Genomic DNA, 27,512 nt, shown 5'->3' with positions numbered 1-27,512 from the left:
TCTATTCCCAAGTGAAGTAAAATCATGTCATGATAACTTAAAAATAAAGACAGATTGTTTTCTTTGTTTAAAAACAGGACAAGACCAATCTGAAAACATACAAATCATCATTTTTTATTATGTATTTTTTTACACTTACACGTTGCTGTTCATAAGTCTATCTTCAATTTATCATTTCTGAATAAATGATGTGATAATGTTCATCAGTCAAATAGGTGAGAGTTTGGCAGAGTTTTAAAATGCTCTCATTGGTGCAAAATTGTAATCTATCAGAAGATGTAATAAATAGTAATTTATATCGAAATCAAATTACAGGATGTTATTAATGTAATTTAATATTTTTTCTCAACTGATGTACTACCATCATGTGGTGTATTCTGTACATATGTGAAGTGAATTATATTTATATAGCGCTTTTCTCTAGTGACTCAAAGGGCTTTACATAGTGAAACCCAATATCCAAGTTACATTTAAACCAGTCTGGGTGGCACTGGGAGCAGGTGGGTAAAGTGTCTTGCCCAAGGACACAACGGCAGTGACTAGGATGGCGGAAGCGGGGATTGAACCTGGGACGGCCGCTCTACCAGCCGAGCTATACCGCCCATCATCTACAACAAAACCTGTGAATTTGGACTCAAAGTTCAAAGTCGGGACCCGGAGTGGACCACTCATCTGTGAAAACATGTTTTATATTCTAGTTTCTTCAAAATAGCCACCCTTTGCTCTGATTACTGCTTTGTACACTCTTGGCATTCTCTCAATGAGCTTTAAGAGGTAGTCACCTGAAATGGTTTCCACTTCACGGATGCCTTCAGTGACAATCTACAATTTAAATAGTTATAAAAATAAAGAAAACACATTGAAATGAGAAGGTGTCCAAACTTTTGGCCTGTATTAATATATATATTAAGTTAAAAAGTTAAAGTACCAATGATTGTCACACACTAGGTGTGGCGGAATTATTCTCTGCATTTGACCCATCACCCTTGATCACCCCCTGGGAGGTGAGGGGAGCAGTGAGCAGCAGCGGAGGCCGTGCCCGGGAATCATTTATGGAGATTTAACCCCCAATTCCAACCCTTGATGCTGAGTACCAAGCAAGGAGGTAATGGGTCCCATTTTTATAGTCTATGGTATGACTCGGCTGGGGTTTAAACTCACAACCTACCGATCTCAGGGCGGACACTCTAACCACTAGGCCACTGTATGTGTATGTATATATATATACACTACCGTTCAAAAGTTTGGGGTCACATTGAAATGTCCTTATTTTTGAAGGAAAAGCACTGTACTTTTCAATGAAGATAACTTTAAACTAGTCTTAACTTTAAAGAAATACACTCTATACATTGCTAATGTGGTAAATGACTATTCTAGCTGCAAATGTCTGGTTTTTGGTGCAATATCTACATAGGTGTATAGAGGCCCATTTCCAGCAACTATCACTCCAGTGTTCTAATGGTACAATGTGTTTGCTCATTGGCTCAGAAGGCTAATTGATGATTAGAAAACCCTTGTGCAATCATGTTCACACATCTGAAAACAGTTTAGCTCGTTACAGAAGCTACAAAACTGACCTTCCTTTGAGCAGATTGAGTTTTTGGAGCATCACATTTGTGGGGTCAATTAAACGCTCAAAATGGCCAGAAAAAGAGAACTTTCATCTGAAACTCGACAGTCTATTCTTGTTCTTAGAAATGAAGGCTATTCCACAAAATTGTTTGGGTGACCCCAAACTTTTGAACGGTAGTGTATATATATACATACACACATACATATATATATATATATATACATACACACACACATATATATACTGTATATATATACATATATATATATACACACTCATATATATATATATATATATATATATATATATATATATATATATATATATACACACACACATATATATATATATACACACATATATATATATATATACATACATACATACACATTGTACATATACAGCCCGGCCCACGGGCAAATTTTTTTTTTAAACCCAATTATTTCTGCACTTTAAGAGTTTGTACTGCAAATTTTGTTGTACTTGTACAATGACAATACTGTCATTGTACAATACTGTAAGAACATCACATAGATTGCAACCTTATACTATTGGCTAAGTTTTATATTCATAAATGTAAGTTTCTCAATACCCGACATGTCTTTTGTGCCTTTAAAAAAGAATTAGAACTCTACATTAAAACACTCTCTACCTCGAACAACCAAAAAGCTGTGAAAACGATGATGCTGTGTTCCAAATTTAAGTTATTTACTGAAATTGAGTGAGCCTATGGATTTGCACTTTGTTTATTTTATATATATATTTTTTTTGCATTCTATTTTAGTTACTTTTAATTTATAACCCCCCTGGCGCTGCTTTGTACTCTTTTTTTACGGTTTTGTACTTATTTTGATTATTGTTTCTTGTCTGTTTGTAAATGTTGAAATTTATAAATAAAAGTTTAAAAAAATAAAAAACAACATCACATAGAGCAAAAAAACAACAACATAATATGACATGCGAGTTTATTGATTCAAAAAGATATCGCAAGTCTGTTAAAGGGAAATTTAAAAAATTATAAAAAGGCTGCCCTAGTGTGGAATGACAAATAAAACATTTCAAGTAGTAGTGGCATGTTTGTTGTTCTTAGACATAAAAACACTATGTACATTAACACAGGAGAAAACCAGTTGAACTGCGTAATATGAATGTTCAGTCAGCCACAGTAGTGTTGCTATTAGGTCACCTGTGTACATAAAAAAAACACGTACATTTTATTACCCTAATTTCCCTGACACAGCAACAACGTATAGTCGAAATAAATACATGTATTAAATGGTTACATGTACATTTGCAGTATAGTTTGGAGGTGGTAAAAAAGAAAAGTAATGAAACCTTCATCTTTTTTCTTTAAAAAAAAAAAGAGGCTTTAAAAATAAATATGGCATTTGGTTTGTATTTGAAATCCAAAGGTTGCTCTGCACTTTTAAAATATTCACAGTTGTATTTTCCAACATAGAAAAAAAGGTAACACCGCAGTACCTTTGGCATACACGGCAAGATCAGTCAAAGCCGCCCAGTAAATACAAGGTGTTCTTGTACAGACAGTGCATTAAAAAGTCTGGTTTCCTCACATCTATTTTAAAACCATCCAATGAGGTTAACACCCTGATAGGTGTACTGTTATAGTGCATGAGAGGTATTATTTTGACAGCTCTCCTGTAAACACTGACAGTGAAATGCACACCATATAATATGACAACTGTTGATTGAACAAAACTGAGACATTCATTGGATAACTTTGACTTTTGTCCACTCCAAATAAGCTTTGTGTAATTAATGCCATTCCATGTATTACATTGTTTCCCTTGTCTTTAAACCTCACGTTATGAGCACGCAGCCAAGCCCACAGATTTTACAGAGGAATCGGAAAAAAAGTGCTGATGGAGGAGAATAACCGAGTGACTGCAAGTGGTCATCGGTCTATAGAATCCGAAAACCGACAGTGGCTGAATACAGCTCATCTTCCTCCTTTTCTTCTTCCTCTTCCTCATCCTCCTCCCTTTCCACATCGCCTCCACTGTGTGCTGCAGAGTTCTTCCTCTTCACTTGCTTGCTGGAGTGGCCACGAGGTCTGTGCACGGGCACTAAAAGGCGGAAGCCCGGCTGGGAATGAGCAGAGGCAGCGGAAGAAGTGGTAAAAGTCTTGAGGGAGCATGGAACAAGAGAAGAGGAAGAGGAGGAGGACGGACTGACGCTCTGCACCGACGAGTAGCCTGAACTGTAGCAAAATGCTTCCCGGTCAAGCTTCGTTTCCTCGCCGTCCGCCTCGCTGAAGCTGTCTTCGTCACTGGACAGGGCTCGACAATGTTCTCGTCTTCGGTCTGCGTCGCTGACGGGGTCCAGTTGGATGGATATCATTGAATCTGACAATAGAGGAAGATGTGTCATCGTGACGGACTATCTTGCGTCATTACAACAACAAGCCCAAAGTCATCATTTAACCTTTAAGACCGGGGTGTCAAACCTACGGCCCGCGAACAGGTTTTATACGGCCCGCGTGATGAGTTTGCCAATTATACAAACTGTGCTGGGGTTTTTTTTGGAACGAAAAAAAAAACTGCTGTTCTAAATGTGTCCACTGGATGTCACAATAGCAATTCTGTTAGGCAAGCAAACGGTTTATATCAGGGCCAAGCAAGAGGTACACAGTAAAGTGTGACTGTGCCACATGAAACTTAAAACCTGCCGTTTTATGTGTTCTGCTTCGAACACATTGTCATTTGGCACCCTCGTTGCCCAAAAATGTCTCTGTCGAACACGAGAAAAGTGAAATGAACCTTTTTGAATAGTTTCTACCTCCGTTTCTTAATAACACTGGATTGATACATGGACATGACAAAGGAGGTATTATATACCTCGAAGAGTTTGCATCAGGGTTTCCCACACATTCTTTTATTTGTGGCGGCCCGCCACGAAAGAATAACGTCCGCCACAAATAAAAAAAATAAAAAAAAATTTAAATTTAAAAAAAATATATATTTTTTGTCCTCTCCAGCTTCTCAGGCAAATCATATAGTTGATGTAAATGCCCACATCGGCTGTTCAGATTTACTTTACAAAAGAGAAGCGTAGGATACTTCTCTTGTTGCCTTATTTGTATTTGACTTTATTAAATGTATTTATATTAGAAACACAACATGTGTATATAACAAAGGGTGCAAAATCTGCAGGCAGTAGGAAACACATGGTTAAGTGTAGGGAGTAAAACTGATGGCAGTCTAAAGTTCAAGATTTTTGGAGCTCTTTGTTCGGTGGATCAGATGTTTGATGAAGCTCTGTGTCTATCTACCACCACTACTGTTTTCTGTTTATTTGTTACTGACTGTGGCAGGACACCTCTGCCTCTGTTTCACTTTATGTTGCTGGTAAATAATATGGTTGTAGTAGTAGGCTAAAGTTAAATTATTTAGTATGCACTAATTAAAGGGGCAGAGCTTTGAGACATTTTAGCTTTTATATTTTATAAGATATATTTTTTGTAAGAACCACAATTAATAAATATATTTCAGTGAATAACTTATTGTTCAAATCTGTATATAAATATGTACATAAAGTGTTGTAATTATATTGTAAAATGGATGGATGGATTGACGTTTAACACAAAACTGTTATTATTAATTAGTAAGTATATATTTTTTGAGCCTTTTTAGAGAAAATCAAATCATTGTAGTAAATTATGCAAATTACTCGATGATGTCATGGTGACCACGCCCATAGCCACGCCCCCACCGCCACAGGTATCTTGGCAGTTTATGGGAAACACTGTTGCATGTTGTGCTTTTTGTTCAATCCCAGAACGACTGTGACTTAGAGTTGAATCCTGGCTTTGTAGATACACTGAGACCAAGTCTAAACTCATTGTGTTTTTGAAACTGCACCAATTTCCTCAGAAATTTCAACAAACTTGAAGTGTTTTGTCCAGAGGATTAATGTGCTTGTTCTATTTTTGACACATTCCTGCTGAAAAGACAGGTTTGGGACCAATCTTCCCCAGTGTTTCCCATAAACTGCCAAGATACCTGTGGCGGTGGGGGCGTGGTCACCATGACATCATCGAGCAATTTGCATAATTTACTACAATGATTTGATTTTCTCTAAAAAGGCTAAAAAAAAATGTATACTTACTAATTAATAATAAGTTTTGTTTTAAACGTCCATCCATCCATTTTACAATATAATTACAACACTTTATGTACATATTTATATACACATTTGAACAATAAGTTATTCACTGAAATATATGTATTAATTGTGGTTCTTACAAAAAATATATCTTATGAAATATAAAAGCTAAAATGTCTCTTAAAGCTCTGCCCCTTTAATTAGTGCATACTAAATAATTTAACTTTAGCCTACTACTACAACCATATTATTTACCAGCAACATAAAGTGAAACAGAGGCAGAGGTGTCCTGCCACAGTCAGTAACAAATAAACAGAAAACAGTAGTGGTGGTAGATAGACACAGAGCTTCATCAAACATCTGATCCACTGAACAAAGAGCTCCAAAAATCTTGAACTTTAGACTGCCATCAGTTTTACTCCCTACACTTAACCATGTGTTTCCTACTGCCTGCAGACTTTGCACCCTTTGTTATATACACATGTTGTGTTTCTAATATAAATACATTTAATAAAGTCAAATACAAATAAGGCAACAAGAGAAGTATCCTACACTTATCTTTTGTAAAGTAAATCTGAACAGCCGATATGGGCATCTACATCAACTATATGATTTGCCTGAGAAGCTGGAGAGGACAACAAAAAAAAATTAAAAAAAAAATAAAATAAAAAAATTTGTATTTGTTGCGGACGTAATTCTTTCGTGGCGGGCTACCACAAATAAATGAATGTGTGGGAAACCCTGTTCCCTCTAATTGTTCATGTGTCTGAGCAAACACAAAAACTCCCTGAGCATTCAGTGGAGCACATGTGAGCAACATCATACGTGGCAATACCAGCAGCACACCTGTCTCAAACCAATCTTTTATAATAACACTCAAATGAGAGGAGTCATTTTCATGAGATTATTTGGTAATATTAGTGATTTGGCCCACTTGTAATGAAAATAAAAGAAATCTTGTTTTATATAAACTATGGATTAGTATTGTACAATATGTCTGGGTGGGGGTCCTGCTTTGGAAATCATTTGTACCCCTTTCAGAGATCACATTTAGTTCCCCTTAAACATCCTCATGTTGCACAATGAAATGTAAGCATAGGATGAAGTGTGCATTCCTGTAACTTTCTCTAATAACAGCATTCTATGATTAATATAAATAAATTAACATTAATAATAAATGACAGTAGAATAAGCACACGTATGACTGAGGAGTCATAGTGTAACTCTGTGCGGTGTTTGAGTTGTCCGACTTTTTGTGTGAGCATAAACGCACCAGTGGTTTAGTGGTATGCGTGTTGGTGACAGACGACAAGTTGGTTTTGGCCTGGTTTGTACGGCAGAAAATGACTAGTTTTTCGAGATAGAAGTTTTTTACTCGTGTTTTTGGTGTGGTTATGGCCGAATATAAACAGTTTTGCTCAATAAAGTGATCGATATAATTCCTGTCCTTGAAGCATCTCGATAGACGTTACAATAATTGAACGGTGTTGACGAACACCGTTAGGGCCGCTTGTTGTCACTGTCACTCAGAGTTCCATTGCAAAATTACACAGAATAAATGTGTTTATTTTGTTTAGAATTCAGATGGGTTTGATTTGGTGTGCGGCATATATTTGCTGTGTGCAGAGGACGCTTGAGCAGTGTGCAATTGCGCAGGCGCGCACCTTAGAGGGAACGTTGTTTGGGACTCCTTTGATGTTTGCAAATTTAGTCTAAATCTGTGGCTCAATAATACTATTACTACCAATAACAATAATCAATAAAACATAAGGGTGTAACGGTACACACAAATTTCAGTTCGGTACGTACCTCGGTTTAGAGGTCACGGTTCGGTTCATTTTCGGTACAGTAAGAAAACAAAATATACATTTTTTGGTTATTTTTTTTCCTAATTTGTAAACAATGGCTTTATCCTTTTAACATTGGGAACACTATAATAATTCTGCCCAAAACTAGAAATAGCTCTGTGTGTGATGGATGTGAGCCACCACTAGGCTGATCAGTGCAACAGCAGGCAGTCATGCATGCAGCATAACAATAACATACATATACACACAGAGTCCATTGCAAGGGTTAATGTGGTCAACATATATAAAATAAAAACTAAATAAGATAAGGGTCAGAATTGTTGGGAGTGGTGACTAGGGATGATACTCGAAACCGGTTTTCCCGGTTGTTCGATAAGAAAAGAACCGAGTCCTCGGACTCGAATACCTTTTTGAGAACCGGTACCCGTTATCGAGACCACTATAGTAAAGAAAAAGAGTTGGTTCTTTATTCGAATCCCTCGGAACGAATCCCGTCCCAACCAGAAATGCCCCGTGAGACATCACAAGAAATGACGTCACGTAGCTCAGTCATTAGGCGCAGATAGGGAAAGCTGGAAAAACAATGCACCGGAAAAAGCGCTCAAAACGTGTAATAAAGTTCAAAGCAAAAGGTATAATCCAATGAATAACTTTACTGAGAGATTTGAGCAGGGTACAAACACATGACGAACACTTTTACGACCAACCGGAAACATAGCAACCAGGCTAGCAACGCACCTCCTTTACGGCAGCTGTCGCAACGATCTTAAAGCAACCGCAGCACATACATATTTGACATCTCCCTTTTTTAACTTTTGTTTTTCTTTAAATGTAAACAAAACAAAATCACACTGTATATGTGTTGTCTGTCTAATTATAAATAATGCAGACGAGGCGTGTTGGCTGAGTTCTTGACGTTTACTTTCACAGTGTGCTCATAACCTCATTCTTCGGTGCCGGGTGAGACATGCAACAACACTTTTCGGGGCTACCGTGCATGCTCGTCACTCCCGTTGCATGCTGGGCAGTGTAGTTGTTATATTCCCTTGCCTAGCTCATAACATCACATCTTTCCCCCTATAAAGAAATAATGTTAACTCAATAAAGTGTTTTTTTTTTAGCTTTAACTTTTCATTTTTTAGCACTGTAACCACATTTGCAAACAACTTTTCTCTTCATAGAATTTTCTTTCAATAAAGAAATAAAGTGCAAAAATGTCAAAGCATCATAACAAACAGTTGTGTCAAATAGCAGCAGAAGTGCACTTTTTGGAAAGCTGTATTATTTTCAGTTTTGTGCCCAATGGACTGATTTTATTTAACACTATATTATTATTTATACATCTATACTGATCACAGAGACAGGTTGTTTTTGTGTAACTGTATATATTTGTTTTTCTGAAAAATCCCACTTAATATACTTTGGGTAATAACAGTCAATATTTGTTTATTTTATTAAATTTTTTTAGGGGGTAACAGTCAATATTTATTTATTAGATTGTATTTTTTTCTTATATAATAAAAGTGAGCTTTTGTTAAACCAAATACTGTGGGTTTTTTTCCATGTACAACAACCTATCTGGACTCGATAAGAGAATCGATAAGGAATCGGTTCGATAAGAGGATTCGATAATAGACTCGAACTCGATAATTTCTTATCAAACATCATCCCTAGTGGTGACGCTTCAAATGGGTTAGCATGTTTGACGTGTTGCCAGAAGCATACCCTACCGCTGCTGAACAATGTCGGCAAACCGTTTTCGCTTTGTTGTCGTAGCCTGGTCGCTGCTAGCATGCCGTGTGTTGTGCCTCGGTGTGCATTGTCAATTTACACAACGTGCGGTACGCTACTGGAAACTCGTTCGGAGCACCTCCGAACCGAACCGAAATCCCCGTACCGAAACGGTTCAATACAAATACACATACCGTTACACCCTTAATAAAACACGAAATGTAGTTCTTGTTTTTATCAATAAAAACAGTAGAGTTATGTAAACATGCTGTTTTTTAAAGGTTAAAACCTGCCAAAATAGAATAATGTTTAATACAAATATTGTAAAATACTGACTAATTTGAAGTGACAAAAATATATAAACGTATAAAATTAATACAGCGGTTATTGGAAGCAGATGTTTTTAGTCTTTATGGTCAAATTTTTAAAGGGTTAAATTACCCCTCCGAAATTACTCACAATCTCCATCTTTCTCGCCCTCGCTCTCCTCTTGGTCGCCCTCGTAGCCGGATGAGGAAGTGTCCAGACTCCAGTCTAGGATGTCGTCCAGCAGCGTCTCCTCCTGATTGGATAGCTCTGCCGTGGGCGTTGTCACGCGGCTGCCTCTGTCGGCCTGCATGCTGTCATTGCGCTTTCTTGGATGGGGAGGAGAGGAGCATGGGGGGTTAGGATGAGTCACACAGATGGAATAGATAAACACCTTCTGGACTAAACAGGGCACGCCTGTTATGGACCGAAGGAGACTAAAGGAGCAAGGAGGAGAACTGTACAAGAATGGTTAAATTTCACAGTGTAATTGTCGCTTAAAGCCTGTCTATAATCAGGATTTGTAAAATAAATAAATAATTCCCTCATGACATGCTACACTTCTCTTTACCACCATTGCACCCCAAAACTGTGTGTGGATGTGCACTTTAAAAAACATGAATTAAAATCCTCAAAAAACGAAAAATATAGTATCTAATGCTGATTTATTGTCACAGCACATCATAGCAATTCTCAGATGTCATGCAGTTATGCCCCCTTGAGGCTGTGAGGAGAATTTAGAATGACACTTCATAGGGCAAAAAAAAAAGAAATCTAAGATAAATCATGAATAAAGAACTATTACTATTGTGTAATATACACACGTACAGCATGAATGGATATTATAGATATGGCAAAATAGAATTTTGACTAACAAGTTATATTTTCCTACCAGGCACTTTTTGTCTAAAGTAATACGCACAAAAATCTGAGATTCCTAAAATCTTTAAAGGGACTGTACACACAAACAAAAGCAGTCCAAGAGAAGCAGCTAACAATTTGCAGTCAATTGCAGCCAATGTTAGCTAGCTTATCTAAATTGCTATCATGAGCTGACAACACATAAACCTTGTGCGCGATTTACATACGGGCTCAGATACATTGATTTTATTTATATACTTATTTATATATACGTATAATATATACATTTCTAAGTAAAATGCTTTAATTAGTGCTATGATTTTCCAACACTGCCATATCATAAACATTGCTCTTTTTGGTCCATAATTTAATCACACTCATCATCACAAACTCCAATATTACAGAACAAAGAGATTAATAATACAAATTTAGAAAGAACTGCCATTTTGAGGCCCTAAACATGCACGAAAAGTCCCCATATTTGGCAGGCACTTAAAGTATGATGAAAAAATAAATATTTTGGGGGTTACAAATTTTTTGGTGGTGGGTAAAAGCATCTCGGGAAGGACGTGACCGCAAGCTTCATGCGTGCCGCCGACTTGGGTGAACCCTGCGGTGCAATTTAATGATATATTATTATTTGAACTATTTATTTAAATTACATAGAATGAAAATATATTAATATATATATTTTTTTCAATTATGAAAAACAAGTATGACTGTTCATGGTGTTCATCTGTGTTGCGATGCCTATTGTCTGTTACCTTTTACTGGTGCTAGATGGAGAAGCCAGGAAAGTGTGGATGTCTGCTGGTTGGCCAGTGGGACTGGGGGGCTCCATCTGAGGCTCCACTTCGGGAATCCCAAGAATCTGACACAGGTCTTTATAATCCATCACCTTGCATGTAGAAATTAAACAGCTTTAACACCTAAATCCATACAACAATTTGATAAGCTAAGGTTTGAAGAGTGCAAACCTTCTCCCTGCTGACGTGCTGGTAGATATCATCTTCGAAACGCTGCTTCACGCCCGTAAGAGACACATGTCTGTAGTCTTTGGGAGCATCTTGACTGAAACTGAGGAGATGAAAATGGGAGAAAACAATCAATAAAACAAACTTGCATCTGGCAACACAAGTACTCATCAATCTTGTAATCAGAGTGTCCTCCCACTCACATTTAACTGTCTGGGGTTCAGTTTTACGACCATTCTATTTTTCTTAGCCACTTGACATTTAAACAACCCTAAAGCTAATCAGTCAGGTTTCATTGAGCCAAACAATCAATAGTCATTATCTTACAATGTCCTGTCACCAGCGGAGAGGCAGAAAAAAGATGGGGCAAAACACTAGCACATCATGTTAACATGTCATCGAGATCAAGTGGTTGTCACTGTGATAGCTGAAAGGATATTAATAAAGATTCAAGTGGGATGGCTAAAAGTATCACTGCTTTTATTGACAAGTCTTGTGTGCGTAGATACACAATATTGGACGGAGGCTTACCATTTGACATAAAGCAGCACAGAAAGCTGGGTGAGGTCCTGCTTGAAGAAGCCAGTGTAATCCACTAGCTGGCTGGGCCAGACGGGAGCTGTGACAAGGCATGATGAAGCATTAATAAAGAGACAACAACAACATATGGTGATAAAATGACACGTCTCTGAACACAAGCAGAGTTTGTGGCGTTGTGTTTTGTTACCGTAGTGATGCAGGGCTCTTGTAAGCAGCAGCACAGCGCAGGCCAACTTGGCAGGAGGCGGCGTGGCAAGGGCAGAGTAGAGAAGGGACAGCTCGCAGATGTAGCTGAAGAGGTGAGTGGTCCGTCGCTCCAGAGGGAGAAGGGACAACAGCACCTCGCCGTAGTCCAGCAGTGTGGGGCTCTATTATGTATTGTGCAATATGCAATAACTATAAAGCCTGGAAATGCATGGAGCATAATGATAATACAGTCTTCATTAAACCCACCCTTATCTTCCCTTCGAGCACGGAGACGACTTCTCCCATCATTCGAACCAGGTCTTCGTACTTGTAGGTGTTGTCTGTGAGCCACACAGCTTCTCTTATGGTAAGGATATCCTTACTGATGTAGCTACAAAAGAAAAGACCATGTCTCTGACAAAGGCTTTGGTGTCTTAGAGCAAGTTTCTAATGACACAAATCGCAGCAATTCATGCAAATTATGCACAGCCTCGAAACTTTTGTCCAAAGCCTACAACTTGACCGCGCATTTTGGTGAATCAGCATCATTTGCGGCAATCGAATTCAATCTACCGTAATTTCCGGACTATAAGCCGCTACTTTTTCCCCTCGTTCTGGTCCCTGCGGCTTATACAAGGGTGCGGCTTATTTACGGCCTGTTCTTCTCCGACACCGACGAAGAGGATTTCGGTGGTTTTAGTACGCAGGAGGAAGACGACACAATGATTAAAGACTGACTTTTCATATACCGGTAGGCTGGTTATTTTGATAACGTACAGGCGAGCACTTTGTATTACTTTGCACCGTTGTATTATTTGTACTCTGCACGAATGCTGTTCGCCATGTCAAAGATGTGAAAGTTCGATTGAATGATTGAAAGATTTATTGTTAATAAATGGGACGCTTTGCGTTCCCAAACAGTCATCTCTGTCCCGACAATTCCCTCTGTGGTAGCAGGAACCCCTATATACTACAGTAATTACACATCAAAACCCTGCGGCTTATAGTCGGGTGCGGCTTATATATGGAGCAATCTGTATTTTCCCCTAAATTTAGCGGGTGCGGCTTATAGTCAGGTGCGGCTTATAGTCCGGAAATTACGGTAATCATGCAGCAGGAAAAGCAACATGTAACAATATATCGACTCTTTATTGCTTAAAACTGCAAAATTGTTTAGTTTAGTTTATTAAGGATCCCCATTAGTCTACACTGCAGTGGAGACTATTCTTCCGGGGTCCAGGCAAAAAACATCACACAATCACAAAACAAAAGATTACAATGCAGTACAACATGATCAAATAATAAAATATTGTAATACAAAAATAGCAACAACAAAGAACCCCCCCCCCCCCAAAAAAAAAAAAACTTCGAGTTTACATAATATTTTTCATACCAAAGATAAAAAGAGCAATATAAAAATAGATATATGTATTTTTGCAAAAAAAACTAAACAAAGAACCAATGGCCTAAAATATACACAGTGTACCAAAGATAAAACAATAAGTGACGAAAAAGTACTATCCCTCCATTTTCTACTGCTTGTCCCATAATCAATAAAATAGTCAATCAATAAAACCAGTCATGACATTAGGTGCAATCTAGAATAATCTCTTTCCGCAATACTTCTCCTCTTAGTCTATTCTTAAAACCCACAATGCTGGTGTTTGATACCAGATATTGTGGAACTTGATTAATTGTTGCCCTTTGCATATGTTAGACCTAATTCCGGTTCCTGTCTACGATGCTAAGTTTTCTGAATAATGTGGTATACAAACATTTACTTCCTAGTTCACATGCTTTTATGTATTCATTTAACCTGTGTTTATCCAAGGTAAAGCAATTAAGAACCAATTCCAATTTGCAATGCTGACCAAGCAAAGAGGCAGCATTTACATGACAGAGATATAGAAGTGTGATGATAATCTCATATCGTCTCTTATTCACCAACAGCAATGACCGCTTTAAAATCACTCGCAACCTGTTCACAAATACTTTTAACCTGCGGGGTTAAACGTTTTGGAACATAAGTGAATGCTTAAGATGGACAAACACCTTTTAAGCGTAAAACATACACGGAGAATGTCAACAACTTGTGGACGGCAGAGCAGACAAATGAAAACAAGGAAGTCTTTGGTGGCGTTTCTTTCTATAATTATAATGAAATGTTACTATTATTAGGTATAATAAATTAAAACAGAACAGTAATATAACAATGAGCTCTGAGTGTGTGCTTCTACAGCTATCTAGTGTCTACTTTTATATCTAGGTGGTATAAAACGAATGAAACATCAATACAGTATTAGTTTTCTTTTTTGGAAATCCGGTGCCTTTCGAGGTTAAGGTTACAAGCAACACTTAACATTGAAAATAAATTCATAAAATCCGAAGTTGATTCAATGCTTTCAAAAAAATAACTACTGTATTTTTCGGAGGATAAGTCGCACCGGAGTATAAGTCGCACCTGCCGAAAATGCATAATAAAGAAGAAAAAAAACATTATGCAACTTTCATAAACTATGAAAAAAACTGCGACTTATAGTCCGAAAAATACGGTATGTTTTGTCAAAACTTTCTGAAAAATCTGTCTCAAATTCAGGCATTTTAGGCTGCAACAAAGGGACTGAGTTTCCATTGCGACTGTAATGCAACGTTGACTTACCGTGTACAAACCACCATGCAGGCGATCCCCAGCAGCTGAAGGCAGACCTTAGGGACTGAACGCAGGGCCAAGTAGCGGTCCACGCACCCTACGGTCACGTGCAGCGTCAGGCTGGAGAAGTCCTTCATTGTGGTCACCTCCACGAGCCAGTCCACCAGGATATACCTGCAGGCAAAGATGGCATAGTGATGATTGTGTAGCCAGTAATAGAAGTGCAAACAATGGACACCGCCCCTGTAGTTGGTGCTCCTATTTTTATAGATTCAGCTGTTACATTTGCCATCAGCATCATCATCATTATTATTATTAATCACCATATCATTAATACAGTTACTGACAATTATTGTTGTAATCGGGTGATCTCATCCCTCCCCACAACCCCACCTCTCCGTTGGGATGAAAAGCAACGTCGCAATACATCACACCAAATGACGTACAAACACATCTAATTGTCCAATTGCGTGATGGGGTGCCGCATTTGCAGGAACATTACACCTTACCTCGCTTTTGTGTAACAACATATTTCTGTTCTTGCTATTTTGCAGTAAAACAATTTTTTTTAATTTATATTTGTATTACCTCATGGTGTCCTTAATGCCTCGCTTGAGGATGTTGTGATTGCCACCCTGCGCTGCCTGCTGAGGGAAGTTAAAAAGCTGTGACACCAAGTCGGAGCAGGCCTTGGCCTCCAAGCCCAGTGGGTTGCCACTGCTGCACACTTTGGCCAGAGAGAGCTGCACATAAAGAGGCAAGCTGTTAGCAGAAGCAAGATGGCGTGTATGATGACTTGTTGGCGAGTGCTTGAAAGTGCTTATTGTGTCTGCACACCAACGTTAGAAGTGCTTAGTCTTAATAATTGCACGCACCTGTGCCTCCCAGCATCCTCTTCCAGCATAGTCCCTGAGGGTTCGAACACACTGGAGGTACCTGCCTGGATCTGACATCTGAAAGTCGCAACAAACAAACCTTTTCATCTTCAATAAATTGCAAGCATGTTCATTTATTCAGATTTACAAGTCACTGAATAAGTAAACCTTTTTTTGGAGGTCTAATTTAACACACTATAAAGGGCACAAATACCTAACATGATTTATGCCATAGTATGGCATAAATGATGCTATATTTATAGTCTTTTTTTTTTTTAGTTCTGTATGTATTTATTTTCATTACTGAATTAGCTATCTACAATCGATTAACATTGGGATTCCATACCCCTCCTTCTCACCTATCAGAAAATGAGAGCATGTTTAACATAGGAAGTAAATAAACAGGCTCAGTAGTTGCATGGACCAGGATGGACAGTAATAATTGATTGGATTTAGATATTGCCTTTCTCGACCAGGGTCTCTGCAGGTATAAGACTTTTTAAGACCATAAAGATTACAATCCAACACCCATTTCACATCCGACAGGTAAAAGGCAATATTTATGATCTAGAACCGGACAAGAAAGCAGCTCACCAACCGACGATGTCAACATAGCCACACGAGCTAGTTAGCGCTCTGTGATCACGGCGCCGCTAAAAATAGTTTGTCTAAGTTAGCGCTTAAAATAATATCACTAATACTAGGTTAATAATCAAGTCACAACATTTAAATGGAGTATTGGTGGCAATAGGCTCCATTGTAAGCACACTTTTGCTCACATTTATTTAAAACTTAGAATGCATTAAAAAACATACATCTGAATTTATGTCTTCCATAATAATTGTGAATGATAGGCAAAATTCCAAAAAAAAGTGCAGTTCCCCTTTATTAATCAGTTGTCAGGCCTGGGCCAATAAGTCAATTACTTGAAGGATATATGAAAATTAACTCAATAATTCTGCGGCCATTGATAAATTGCCATGTTTGTTTTCTTCGTCTATTACATTTTAAACAGGGTACAAGAGGTTTCACTCCACATTGCATGTTCCAGCACCTGAGCGCCTTTGTTCAATAGCAGAATCAAATGCAGGTATTTGAGCACCCTTTGAGGAAAAAAAAAAAGAGGAAAACTGACAAAAAAAGAGGAACATTTCTATCAGCACGAAATAGTATTTTGAAAAAACAAGACTAATTGATTGGATTTAGATATTGCCTTTCTCGACCAGGGTCTCTGCAGGTATAAGACTTTTTAAGACCATGCAATTGGGTGCATTTCTACAATTATATTTTAACATTAGAATTTTTTTCATTTACCAATCTCAGTTGGCTGTCTTTTTGACACTTATATGACCCATGTAATGTACCATATCATTTGTAGTTTTTTTTAGGAGATAATTTACTAAACATTATTGAAAATATAGCGTTAAATTCTAAAATTATTTAACATGCACGCAAATACGTTTCCCATTTGGCAAGTTTATCCTATCCTATAGCTACACCTCTTTGGGTAATATACTTCCGGTGTCGTGACCTCTTTTTACATCCGTCACTTAAAAAATATACCTTCTCGCCGGCTACTAATAAATACTCTAGAACTACAACTGGTTCGGAACTAAGAGTGTTCGGATTGTAATCATCCAAATATGATTAACAGCAAAATAGAAAGGTGTCAACGATGTGTTTATCGATCATTTCCGACCGGGCAGCAGAGGTAGCCTACTTTAGTTCCGTTTTGTAGTTAAGTTATCGCATTCTCAAAACTCGAAACATTTAAAAGCAAGACTGAAGTCTATGCATGTTTTAGATAAAAGTAATATTAATAGATTTTTAAGATCTTTCAAAATCGTATTTAAGACATTTTATGAGACGTTAGGCGAATTTTAGACATCTTAAGGCCTTAAATTCAAATTGTTGGATTTGAAGTTAAAGTACCCATGATTGTCACACACACACTAGGTTTGGCGAAATTATTCTCTGCATTTAACCCATCACCCTTGATCACCCCCTGGGAGGTGAGGGGAGCAGTGAGCAGCAGCGGTGGCCGTGCCCGGGAATCGTTTTTGGTGATTTTACCCCCAATTCCAACCCTTGATGCAGAGTGCCAAGCAGGGAGTCAATGGGTCCCATTTTTAGAGTCTTTGGTATGACTCGGCCGGGGTTTGAACTCACGACCTACCGATCTCAGGGCAGACACTTAAGACTTTTTAGTCATTTTTAAAGAGCCTGCGGATACCCTGTAGACCAGGAGTGTCCAAAGTGTGGCCCGGGGGCCATTTGCGGCCCGCAGGTCATTTTTTAACAGCCCCACGGCACATTCTAAAAATATGATTTAAAAAAATGTAAAACATAAAAAGTGCTATAAAAGAGCAAACAGGTGAAATGTAACAAGAAAATGTTGCAAGGTTTACTCTAATAACACAAAGCTGCCATGCAGGCTTTCTTTCTTTAAAAAATAATAATGAATCAAAATCAATGTCATTATGAATTATTGACCTATTCAAGGCTCCAATTATGTCACATTAAATTAGACTTAGACTTCCTTTTTATTGTCATTCAAATTTGAACTTTACAGTACAGATAAGAACGAAATTTTGTTGCATTAGCTCATGGTAGTGCAGGATAAAAAAGCAATAAGGTGCAGTATAGTAAAGTGCAATATATTTATCTGCACAGAAACCTATTTATTTATTTATATCTGCACCTTATTGCTTTTTTATCCTGTATTTAGGCCCTAAAGAAGGGCCTAAAACGAACAAACAAAAAACATAAACAACAATAAAACTTATAATTGAGGGATGGATCTGAAGATGATCTCGAGTTAAAAGTTAACAGTAGAAAACATTTATAATGTATTTTTTAACACTTTAATGAGTAGAACCCTTTTGGATCCCCAATCATTTTAGTGTGATTTTTTTTTTTTAAGTGTCATTGCTCAAAAAATAATAATTAATTAAAATCAATGTTGTTAGAAATTGACCTTTTAAAGGCCCCAATTATTATATAATCTCAAATATTCCACTTAAAAATTTTATTGGTTGAAAATATTGCATATTTTGTGTTTTTTCCATAAAAAACTGGGTTTTCTTTGATACAACTTAAATCTTTAAAAACCTTATATTGACAGATAGACCTAATGTTGATCTAGAGATTTAAACCTTGAATAATAATACAAATAATAATACTGAATAATGACACATTTTTAATTTTTTTTTTTACCAAAACCCTTTGTGGTCCCCAGGATCAAGCCTGAGTGGAGGCCTGAATGTATATTTTGTATACATACATTGTATTGGTTTTTGAAATAAAAAATATCAAAATGGCCCCCGCTTGCTTTGATTTTTCAGTGTGCGGCCCTCAGTGGAAAAAGTTTGGACACCCCTGCTGTAGACGCTCACAGCACTTTATAGTGAGAGCTCTCATTCACACATTGGCAGCCACAGCTGGTATGGGGTCGACTGAAAGAAACGTGGCAGCTAAATTGCCCACCAAACATTCATTTACATTTAGGTGGGTGAAGTGTCTTGCCCAAGGACATAAAGGCAGTAACTGGGACAGCAGAGCCAAGGTTTAGAACCAAGAACCGTAATCTGTTGATTAGTTTGTTCGATCAGACAAAACCCATTTTATAGCCTTATTGCTTATTTTAGTGAAGTGAACTGAACTGTATTTATATAGCACTTTTTCTCCCGTGCGCTTTACATTGAGAAACCCATTATCTACATATAGGCTACATTTATACCAGTGTGGGTGGCACTGGGAGCAAGGTGGGTAAAGTGTCTTGCCCAAAGACACAACGGCAGTGGCTAAGATGGCGGAAGCTGGATTTGAACCAGAAACCCTAAAGTTTCTGATCGGTCGCTCTACCATCTGAGCCACGCCGCCTCTATTTTAGGGGGAAATAGTTGAAATAAACAATTTTTCTGCTTGCCATAACCTTCATTCCTAGTTTTGAATATATGCACATCAACATTTAAATTGCAGGTTCATTACGTGCGCATTAATAAAAATGAAAAAAATTATTCTCTGGTGGGGTCTATTACAGCGCCGGTGAAGAAACTGTGTGGGTATTTAAAGTTCTGGGAACTATATGCATCACAGATTTTATCCACTTTAATTAGTTACACTCAATAAACAATAAATTAATCGAAGCAATAGAATATACATCAAAGCTTCTTTTTTGATTGAATTAATCGATTATTTGTTCTACTGCAAGTGAAAACTTTGCTAAGCATGTTTGCAAGACAATACTACCAATAGCATAAATAAGATAAGATGTTTTTTTATGTACAGGTATATCCCCTACCCCACAACTTCAAGCACCTTACGCTTAATATGAAAGATTATTGTAAAACTCACAGCTGCTTTGCGATTGTTCTCCCATAAGAGATAGGAGCTCTGCAAACATCCTGCCTGCGAAGAACCTTCCAACATGGATACAGCTTCGCAACGTTTCTCATCCTCCTGGAGAAAATGGTGGGCAAACAAGCACATGGAATCTTGACTGCTCTAACAAATTATGTGATGTTTAAAAACTTGAGTTTTGGTTAGGAATGCTTTGTCATGTAAATAATGGATGCTAATAGAAACCGTGCTGACCACACCCGGACTGAAACTGAACTGATGAGACTCACCTCAAACAGCTGCAAGACTCTCGCCAAACAGTGCAACAATGGGCCCCTCTTCTCCTGAGCAAACAATACAGACAAAAACACATGAAAAATAAATAAATGTTAACTAATTTACAGTCTATGATGTTAAACTTCCCATTTTTCAGTTTTTTCCCCCCTTGCCAAGCAGTACAAATCTGGTAGCAGTATACTTTATGGCCCTGGGACTGTATGCACAAACAGCCTATTGGTGTTGCCCAAAAAGGAGTAGAAGAGCCCTACCATGTTGTCGTCGCACTCGGCTTTGAGACGGTCAAAGACAACCGCCTTGCAGCAGCTGCCGGTGGGGGACCACGGCGGCCGGATGAACAGCCAGGTGAAAGGATCGGCGGTGGGAGAGCGCAGGCCTTCAGCCAGGCTGAAGAAGTGGGAGGCTTTCCTTCCACACACGTCCGCCCGGCCCTCATCGCTCAGCAACGCTGTGGCATACAGGAAAACCACGTGATGAGCGACAATATTGCAGAAGGCAGTCCGCCTCAAAAGTCCAATGGTCGTGCAAATTGAAATTTAAAGGGGAACTGCATTTTTTGGGGGGAATTTTGCCTATTGTTCACAATCATTATGAGAGACATGATGATGAATGTATTTTTTTAATGCATTCTAAATAATAAATAAATGCGATCAAAATTCTGCTTAGAATGGAGTGTCTGTGAGCCCCTCTATTCTGCCTATATAGCCTTTAAAAAACATCTAAACACCTCCATTATACTTTTTTATACACACAAGTATATATGTAATGTAGTAATAGGCACAATTATAATATTGAATATTTACGTATTTTGCTCATTTTAGGAATACACGGCACATTAATTCCAAAAACGCATCACGTTTGCTTTTTTTTTAAATGACTGATTACTACTCACAGCAGACTTTATGACAGCCAACAAACATAACAAAACATCACACACTGTACAAGGTCGGCTGTCATTAGGATGCTGACTCCTAACATGTTCATATATTCCCATTAAGATGAAGAATGACTCAATCCTCACAAAGAAGAGGGGGGTGAAACGTCGTTCCCGCTATTTCTGGGCCTAAATTGGCTGTCAAAGTGTATCAACTTGTCGGAATTAGTCCTCATACTTCTACGATCAAGGTGAGAGGCATGATTTATGATCTGCAATAACATTAGACGAGCAAGGAAACGAGGAAGCAGCTGATCAGTCGATCATGTCCACATTGGCACACAAGCTTGTGGTCACGGCGGCGCTATGAATAGTCTGTCAATATCACTAATACTTTGTTAATATTCAAGTCACAAAATGTAAATGGAGTATTGTTGGCGTATTATGGGCGGAATAGAGGACCTCCCATTGGCTCTGCTGTAAGATGACTTTTATTTACGAGTTAGAATGCAATAAAAAAATACATCCGTTGTCATGTCTTTCATAATGATTAGGCAAAATTCCAAAAAGTGCAGTTCCTCTTTAAGAAGTGATTGGTAAAGTATAAGAAGTGTAGATGGAATCACGTTACATATAAAGTAAACAGTTACCAGGAAATTATTAAATTGATTAATAAGAGTCTAGAAAGAGGATAATGACATAACAGCAAATGTTGGTTTGTCAGAGGATGGTTGATTAATCCACGAACTGGTAGTGTGGATACCAAGGGTAGTATCAGTATATAATCGATATTAGAGTGATTAGGTAAATATTTATATTTCCTCAAAATTTGTTTTTGGTCAATGTTTACAAACTAAGGGAATAATTCCATGTACAAAGGTGGACTATAAAGGCGAAAATCAAAGGATAACTTAAATGAGTAGCAGACAGTCCTTTCTTTTTTTGTTTAATTATTGAGTGCTATTGACTTTGTTCTGCTCAAATAATTGAATGTAATAAAATAAAATAAGGTATTAGTTTAAATAGTGTGTTGATATTGTTAAAATTGTTTATAGCACTCACCATACATACATTTTAAAATGTGTAAGCAATGATGTGATCTTTATCGGAATTAGCTGATTTCAATCATGGATAATCGGTATTGGCAGGTTAAAACTAGTAATAGATCTTTACATTCTGGTGCTTTAATATTATAAAAATTAAATGTTCTAAATTACCAATGCAGCTGTCAGTATACTGTGTATCAATAAATATGAATAAATACGGATTGTATTATCTTATAACTAGTGGTTACCTTGCATTTACACTTCCTTCTTGTAAAAATTGCTTGGATTATTCAAAATAGTTTACAAAGGCCACAGTTTGACTCTGGAACAGATTGTGTGTCAACATTTGTTTTTAAAAAGAACAAATGCAAGCGTCACAAACGGGATTATGTTCGATTTCGGCAATGACACGCCACATAACGGCAATGACACGCCACATAACGATGTGTCTACTTACGTCCTTCGTTGTACAAATAAGCAATCCCCAACTTCACGGCTGCTTCAAAATTCCCTTTTTCTGCAGCTCTGTGACACAAACAAATATATATTTGATAAGAATAAATGAAAACTGGATTATTACACACTCTACCATACTATTGAGATTGTGTTACCTTTCAAATAACCATAAATTGTCGGGGGATGGCCAAGTGTCCCTGAAACTGACCCTGGCCCAAACACTGGGGTGGTTGTCAACAATGTCACGCAACTGAGAATGAACCTAGAAATCAACAGAAAACAACACAAGGAAGCAAAAGATGCTGAAACAGAACACATGTGGGACAACGAGGTGTATATTGCTCGCTAGAAGTTGCACAGGCGTGTGGTGCGTGTTTTGTGTGACCGTGGAGGAATGACTCACAGCTCTGACAGACAGCAGGTCTTCAGCGGAGAGGCACTGGAGCACACACAGGAGAACCTCCTGTGGAAGACTCAGCAGGGTGACAGCCGGTGTACGCAAGCGGACCCTCTTTCGAAGTGGGATGGAATAGCATTTTGAGCAATGGCAGTGGACTGTGGACAGACAAGGGCGTCAAGTTAAGACAGCATATTCCTAAGCCAAAACACAAAGAATTTAAACATTCACATAGGCTTTATTGACAAGCAAACACAAGATTTCACATCATGGTGAAAATGAGAGCATGCAATTGTCACATTATTGTTAGTCAAATATTTGCAACCCTTTTAAGTTAGTATGCCAGGCCTAAAATGTCAATAATAATTTGATGTGTATCTTTTTACTGCAAAAGCAACCGTTTTAAGCGACTAAATACCACACACTTGATGGCAAAGTGGAATTGTGTGTAGTTAACACTGGTCAACTACCAAGTAGTTGGAGGAAAAAGATGGGGGGAAAATAAATGTTTTGTTTTAGTATGTTTTTGTTTGAGGACAAACATGACACAAACCTTCCCAATTGTTAGAAAGCCCACTTTTTAATAAGTTTGTGTGTATGCTTCACTGATGAGAATATTTGATGAACATAATTTGTCCTACTAATTTCGGCGGTTCATGAACTCACCATAGTGTGTGTGGACTGTGACGCAACAGTTTGTTTACATGTAAAAATCTTCCACTCCTTTGTCTCATTTTGTCCACCAAAAGTTTTATGCTGTGCGTGAATGCACAAAAAGGTACGCTTTGTTGATGTTATTGACTTGTTGGAATGCTAATCAGGCATATTTGGTCAGTGCATGACGGCAAGCTAATCAATGCTAACATGCTATTCAGGCTAGCTGTATGTACATATTGCATCATTATTATGGTAATTTAATATCCTTTACTTTTATCCTCTTTGTATATAATTTAGTTTTGCATGTCTCATGACACATTTTCTGTATGTAAAATTGGCTGCATTTCTGATAGTTGTTTGTGCGCCATGTTGTTCCAGACCACAGCAAAAATTACCTCGCTTGCCAAAGATTGTAATAATCATTTCCAGGAGTTATCTCACCTTCTGAGTAGCCTCTGATTTACTAATGGTTTCTAATGTTGTAAAAATGTGTAGAATAAAGCCTGCGACACATAGTCATTTTGATAGTAGGCTATTATAGCTAATATAGACACTTACGTCGTGTGTTGCCTTCATTATAAGACTTATACAGTACACGGCTTTCCATAGGTTTTTACAAAAGACAGCCTTAACTTGGACACACACATCTATACCTTTGGCCATTAAAAGCCAGTCATTTCCAGGAGTTATCTCACTTTCTGAGTAGCCTCTGATTTACTAATGGTTTCCAATGTTGTAAAAATGTGTAGAATAAATATTATATTTAAACATTTCTGTCAACGAAGATTTGCTAGTCATTTTGATAGTAGGCTATTATCGCTAATATAGACACTTACGTCGTGTGTTGCCTTCATTATAAGACTTATATACGTATGGCTTTTCGTTTTTTGCGGCTCCAGACAGATTTGTTTATGGTATTTTTGGTCCAATATGGCTCTTTCAACGTTTTGGGTTGCTGACCCCTGAACTAGGTCATAGGTATCTTAGTCAGTTATCTCACCTTCTGAGTAGCCTCTGATTTACTAATGGTTTCCAATGTTGTAAAAATGTGTAGAATAAATATTAAATTTCAACCTTTTCTGTCAACGAAGATTTGCTTCAGCCTGCGACACACAGTCATTTTGATAGTAGGCTATTATAGCTAATATAGACACTTACGTCGTGTGTTGCCTTCATTATAAGACTTATATACGGCTTTTTGTTTTTTTGCAGCTCCAGACAGAATAGTTTATGGTATTTTTGGTCCAATATGGCTCTTTCAACGTTTTGGGTTGCTGACCCCTGAACTAGGTCATAGGTCCGTAACTTAGTCAATGAAGCAGCATCCATGTGTGGGAAACACTGTCTGCAGGGGAACAGCACCAAATTATGCCCCCATCTATTTAGGTAAAACCCCTAAATAATTAAGTTAGTATTTTTTTTTTTAAGGTTTTTACAAAAAAGCCAACAGACTGAATATAAAGTGGCCAGAATATGATTTTAAATAATCATATTGAAATATGATTATAAAGCTGTCAAGTTTTCCTGGGGGTGAGCTGCACTTTTTTTTTTAAATTTTGCCTATCGTTCACAATCATTATGAAAGACATGCTGATGGATAATATACAATTTAGTTTTGCATGTCTCATGACACATTATCTGCATGAAATATTGGCTGCTTTTCTGATAGTTGCTTGTGTGCCATGTTGTTCCAGACCACAGCAAACATTACCTAGCTTGCCAAAGATTGTAACAAATCTATTAAAAGAAGACAGCCTGCCGTTTCCTTTAACTTGGACACACACCTCTATACCTTTGGCCATTAAAAGCCAGTCATTTTCAGGAGTTATCTCACCTTCTGAGTAGCCTCTGATTTACTAATGTGTACAGCTCTGGTAATGGGTACATTCGCACCCACCTGCACAAATGTACTTCAAAATGTAACAATCCAAATAAATATGACTTTTTTTTTTTGTTTACTAGGGCATGCGTATATAATATGCATTAGTTTGACCATTTAAAATCATTGATAATAAAAAGGAGATGCTTGGAAATAGCACAAAAATGCCCCAAAAACTTGGAAAAACGTGATTCATAGCGTTACTTTTTGGTGTAACCATCATGAGCGTTCTGTTCAGGTATATTTCTCTTATATTTTGATAAATCATCATATTTATGTATTACTAAATTTAAATAGGTATTGATCAATCTTTAAGCTGTGTGTATTTGATTCCAGTTTGCTTTTGACATCTTATTTAGAATTGTAGTTAAAACTTTTACAACCTAGTGTTGCGCTCATGATAGCATAACCAAACTAGATTTCATTAAATTATCTTATTTTGAATATTTATTCACTTTTTTACATTTAGTATATTTAAATATTCATTTATAAACATTGAATACATTTCAAATATCAATAAAATGCAATTGCCTTCATCTTATAGGGTAATCATTTCGCCACACCTAGTGTGTGTGTGACAATCATTGGTACTTTAACTTTAATGTTTAGTTACACCAAGTCATGAGCATAACACTAAGCTTCATCACTTTGACTTGTAATATCTCTAATTCTGGTGGTGTTTTATGCTTTTTTTTCTTTTTGGAACATGTACTATACATATAACACAATAAAGTCCCATATAAAATTAGGTTTCTAGCAATACTTTAATTTTGCTTTTGAAAGTAACACTCCAATGTCCATTAGTGGAGCTGTACACAGCTAGTATAGACTTTTAGGTCATGTGTTGCCTTCATTATGACACTTATAAAGGACTTTTAATTTTTTGCGGCTCCAGACAGATTAGTTTTTTGTATTTATGGTCCAATATGGCTCTTTCAACGTTTTGAGTTGCCGATCCCTGCACTAAATAGACCATTAATAGAGGTTTTCCTGCCTTTGATCAAATGCTTAATACAGTCATCTAATATTTTAATTATAATACACAAATATTCTATAGTGGAATTGTGTGTAGTTAACACTGGTCACCTACCAAGTAGTCAACTCAAGTGGGCGCCCAAATTTCCCTCCTGTGGTTTAAGTGGCATTAACTCCAATTTAAACATACATTCCATGCATTTTAAACACTTATACACGTTGCCAACACATAATAATTCACGCAGAGACGCGTTTTGTGACTTGTAGGCACTATTCAGGACCAGATAGTGGTTTGTTGGCTAGTAGCTAACGAGGTAACTGCTAACTCACCAAGTTAAATACGAGTAATGTATGAAAAACTGATACAAACCGACTCACACGTATATTTATTAAAATATACACAGACATGAAATATAATTAAAATGTTAAAAAGGACTTACCACCGGCTTTCATCGCAAGTGGACTCTATGTACAGATGTCTTCCCACAGCGGTGCCACTAGCTAGCGTTACAACAGCGGTTAAAGCGGCTAGTGTTAAATACGCAAATTTTAACAGGGGAATTTATGGTAAATATGTTTTTTTACAACCAATGTTTCTGGTTGAAGCGAAATAAATGTTGGAAATTGTGAGCCGAATTCAAATTCTAACACGAGTCCTATTAGCCACACCCCGAATGTCCCCTTTAGACCCACCCGCCACGCGTGTTTAAACGCTACATTTGAGCGGATTCGTCCAGACTAGACCCGCCTACATGCCTCTATTCTGTCATGTGATTGGCCGGTGTAAAGAGAGGCCCACCCGCATTGGCCAGATTGGTATAAACTGGGTAATAAAGTGTTTGGATTGGACAGCATAATAGCGATTCGAAGTACGCGCTCGCCAACGAAACAGATTCGATTGGTTGAGGGGACTACGAGGCACGCCCACTGACTCACTTGCATGCTTGGGATTGTGGGATAT

At 37.6% G+C, this 27,512-nt stretch overlaps 1 protein-coding gene across 1 annotated transcript; it reads right to left on the bottom strand.

Annotated features, from left to right (window-relative positions):
- Positions 1-2,468: 2,468 nt before the first annotated feature.
- Positions 2,469-27,227, bottom strand: ccnf (cyclin F). The gene is made up of 17 exons (XM_062036583.1): positions 26,992-27,227; positions 23,047-23,198; positions 22,799-22,905; positions 22,645-22,712; positions 20,519-20,715; positions 20,261-20,314; positions 19,986-20,090; positions 15,630-15,707; positions 15,343-15,497; positions 14,764-14,928; positions 12,372-12,495; positions 12,106-12,286; positions 11,910-11,997; positions 11,382-11,481; positions 11,169-11,302; positions 9,697-9,872; positions 2,469-3,939 (listed from the first exon to the last, which is right to left on the bottom strand). Exons 1-17 carry the CDS (start codon positions 27,002-27,004, stop codon positions 3,497-3,499), a joined length of 2,340 nt encoding a protein of 779 aa, XP_061892567.1. The 5' UTR covers positions 27,005-27,227; the 3' UTR covers positions 2,469-3,496.
- Positions 27,228-27,512: the final 285 nt, after the last annotated feature.

This window comes from Entelurus aequoreus, linkage group LG25, assembly GCF_033978785.1.
Source record: "Entelurus aequoreus isolate RoL-2023_Sb linkage group LG25, RoL_Eaeq_v1.1, whole genome shotgun sequence".
NCBI lineage: Eukaryota > Metazoa > Chordata > Actinopteri > Syngnathiformes > Syngnathidae > Entelurus > Entelurus aequoreus.
This window is presented reverse-complemented; position numbering and strand designations above follow the sequence as displayed.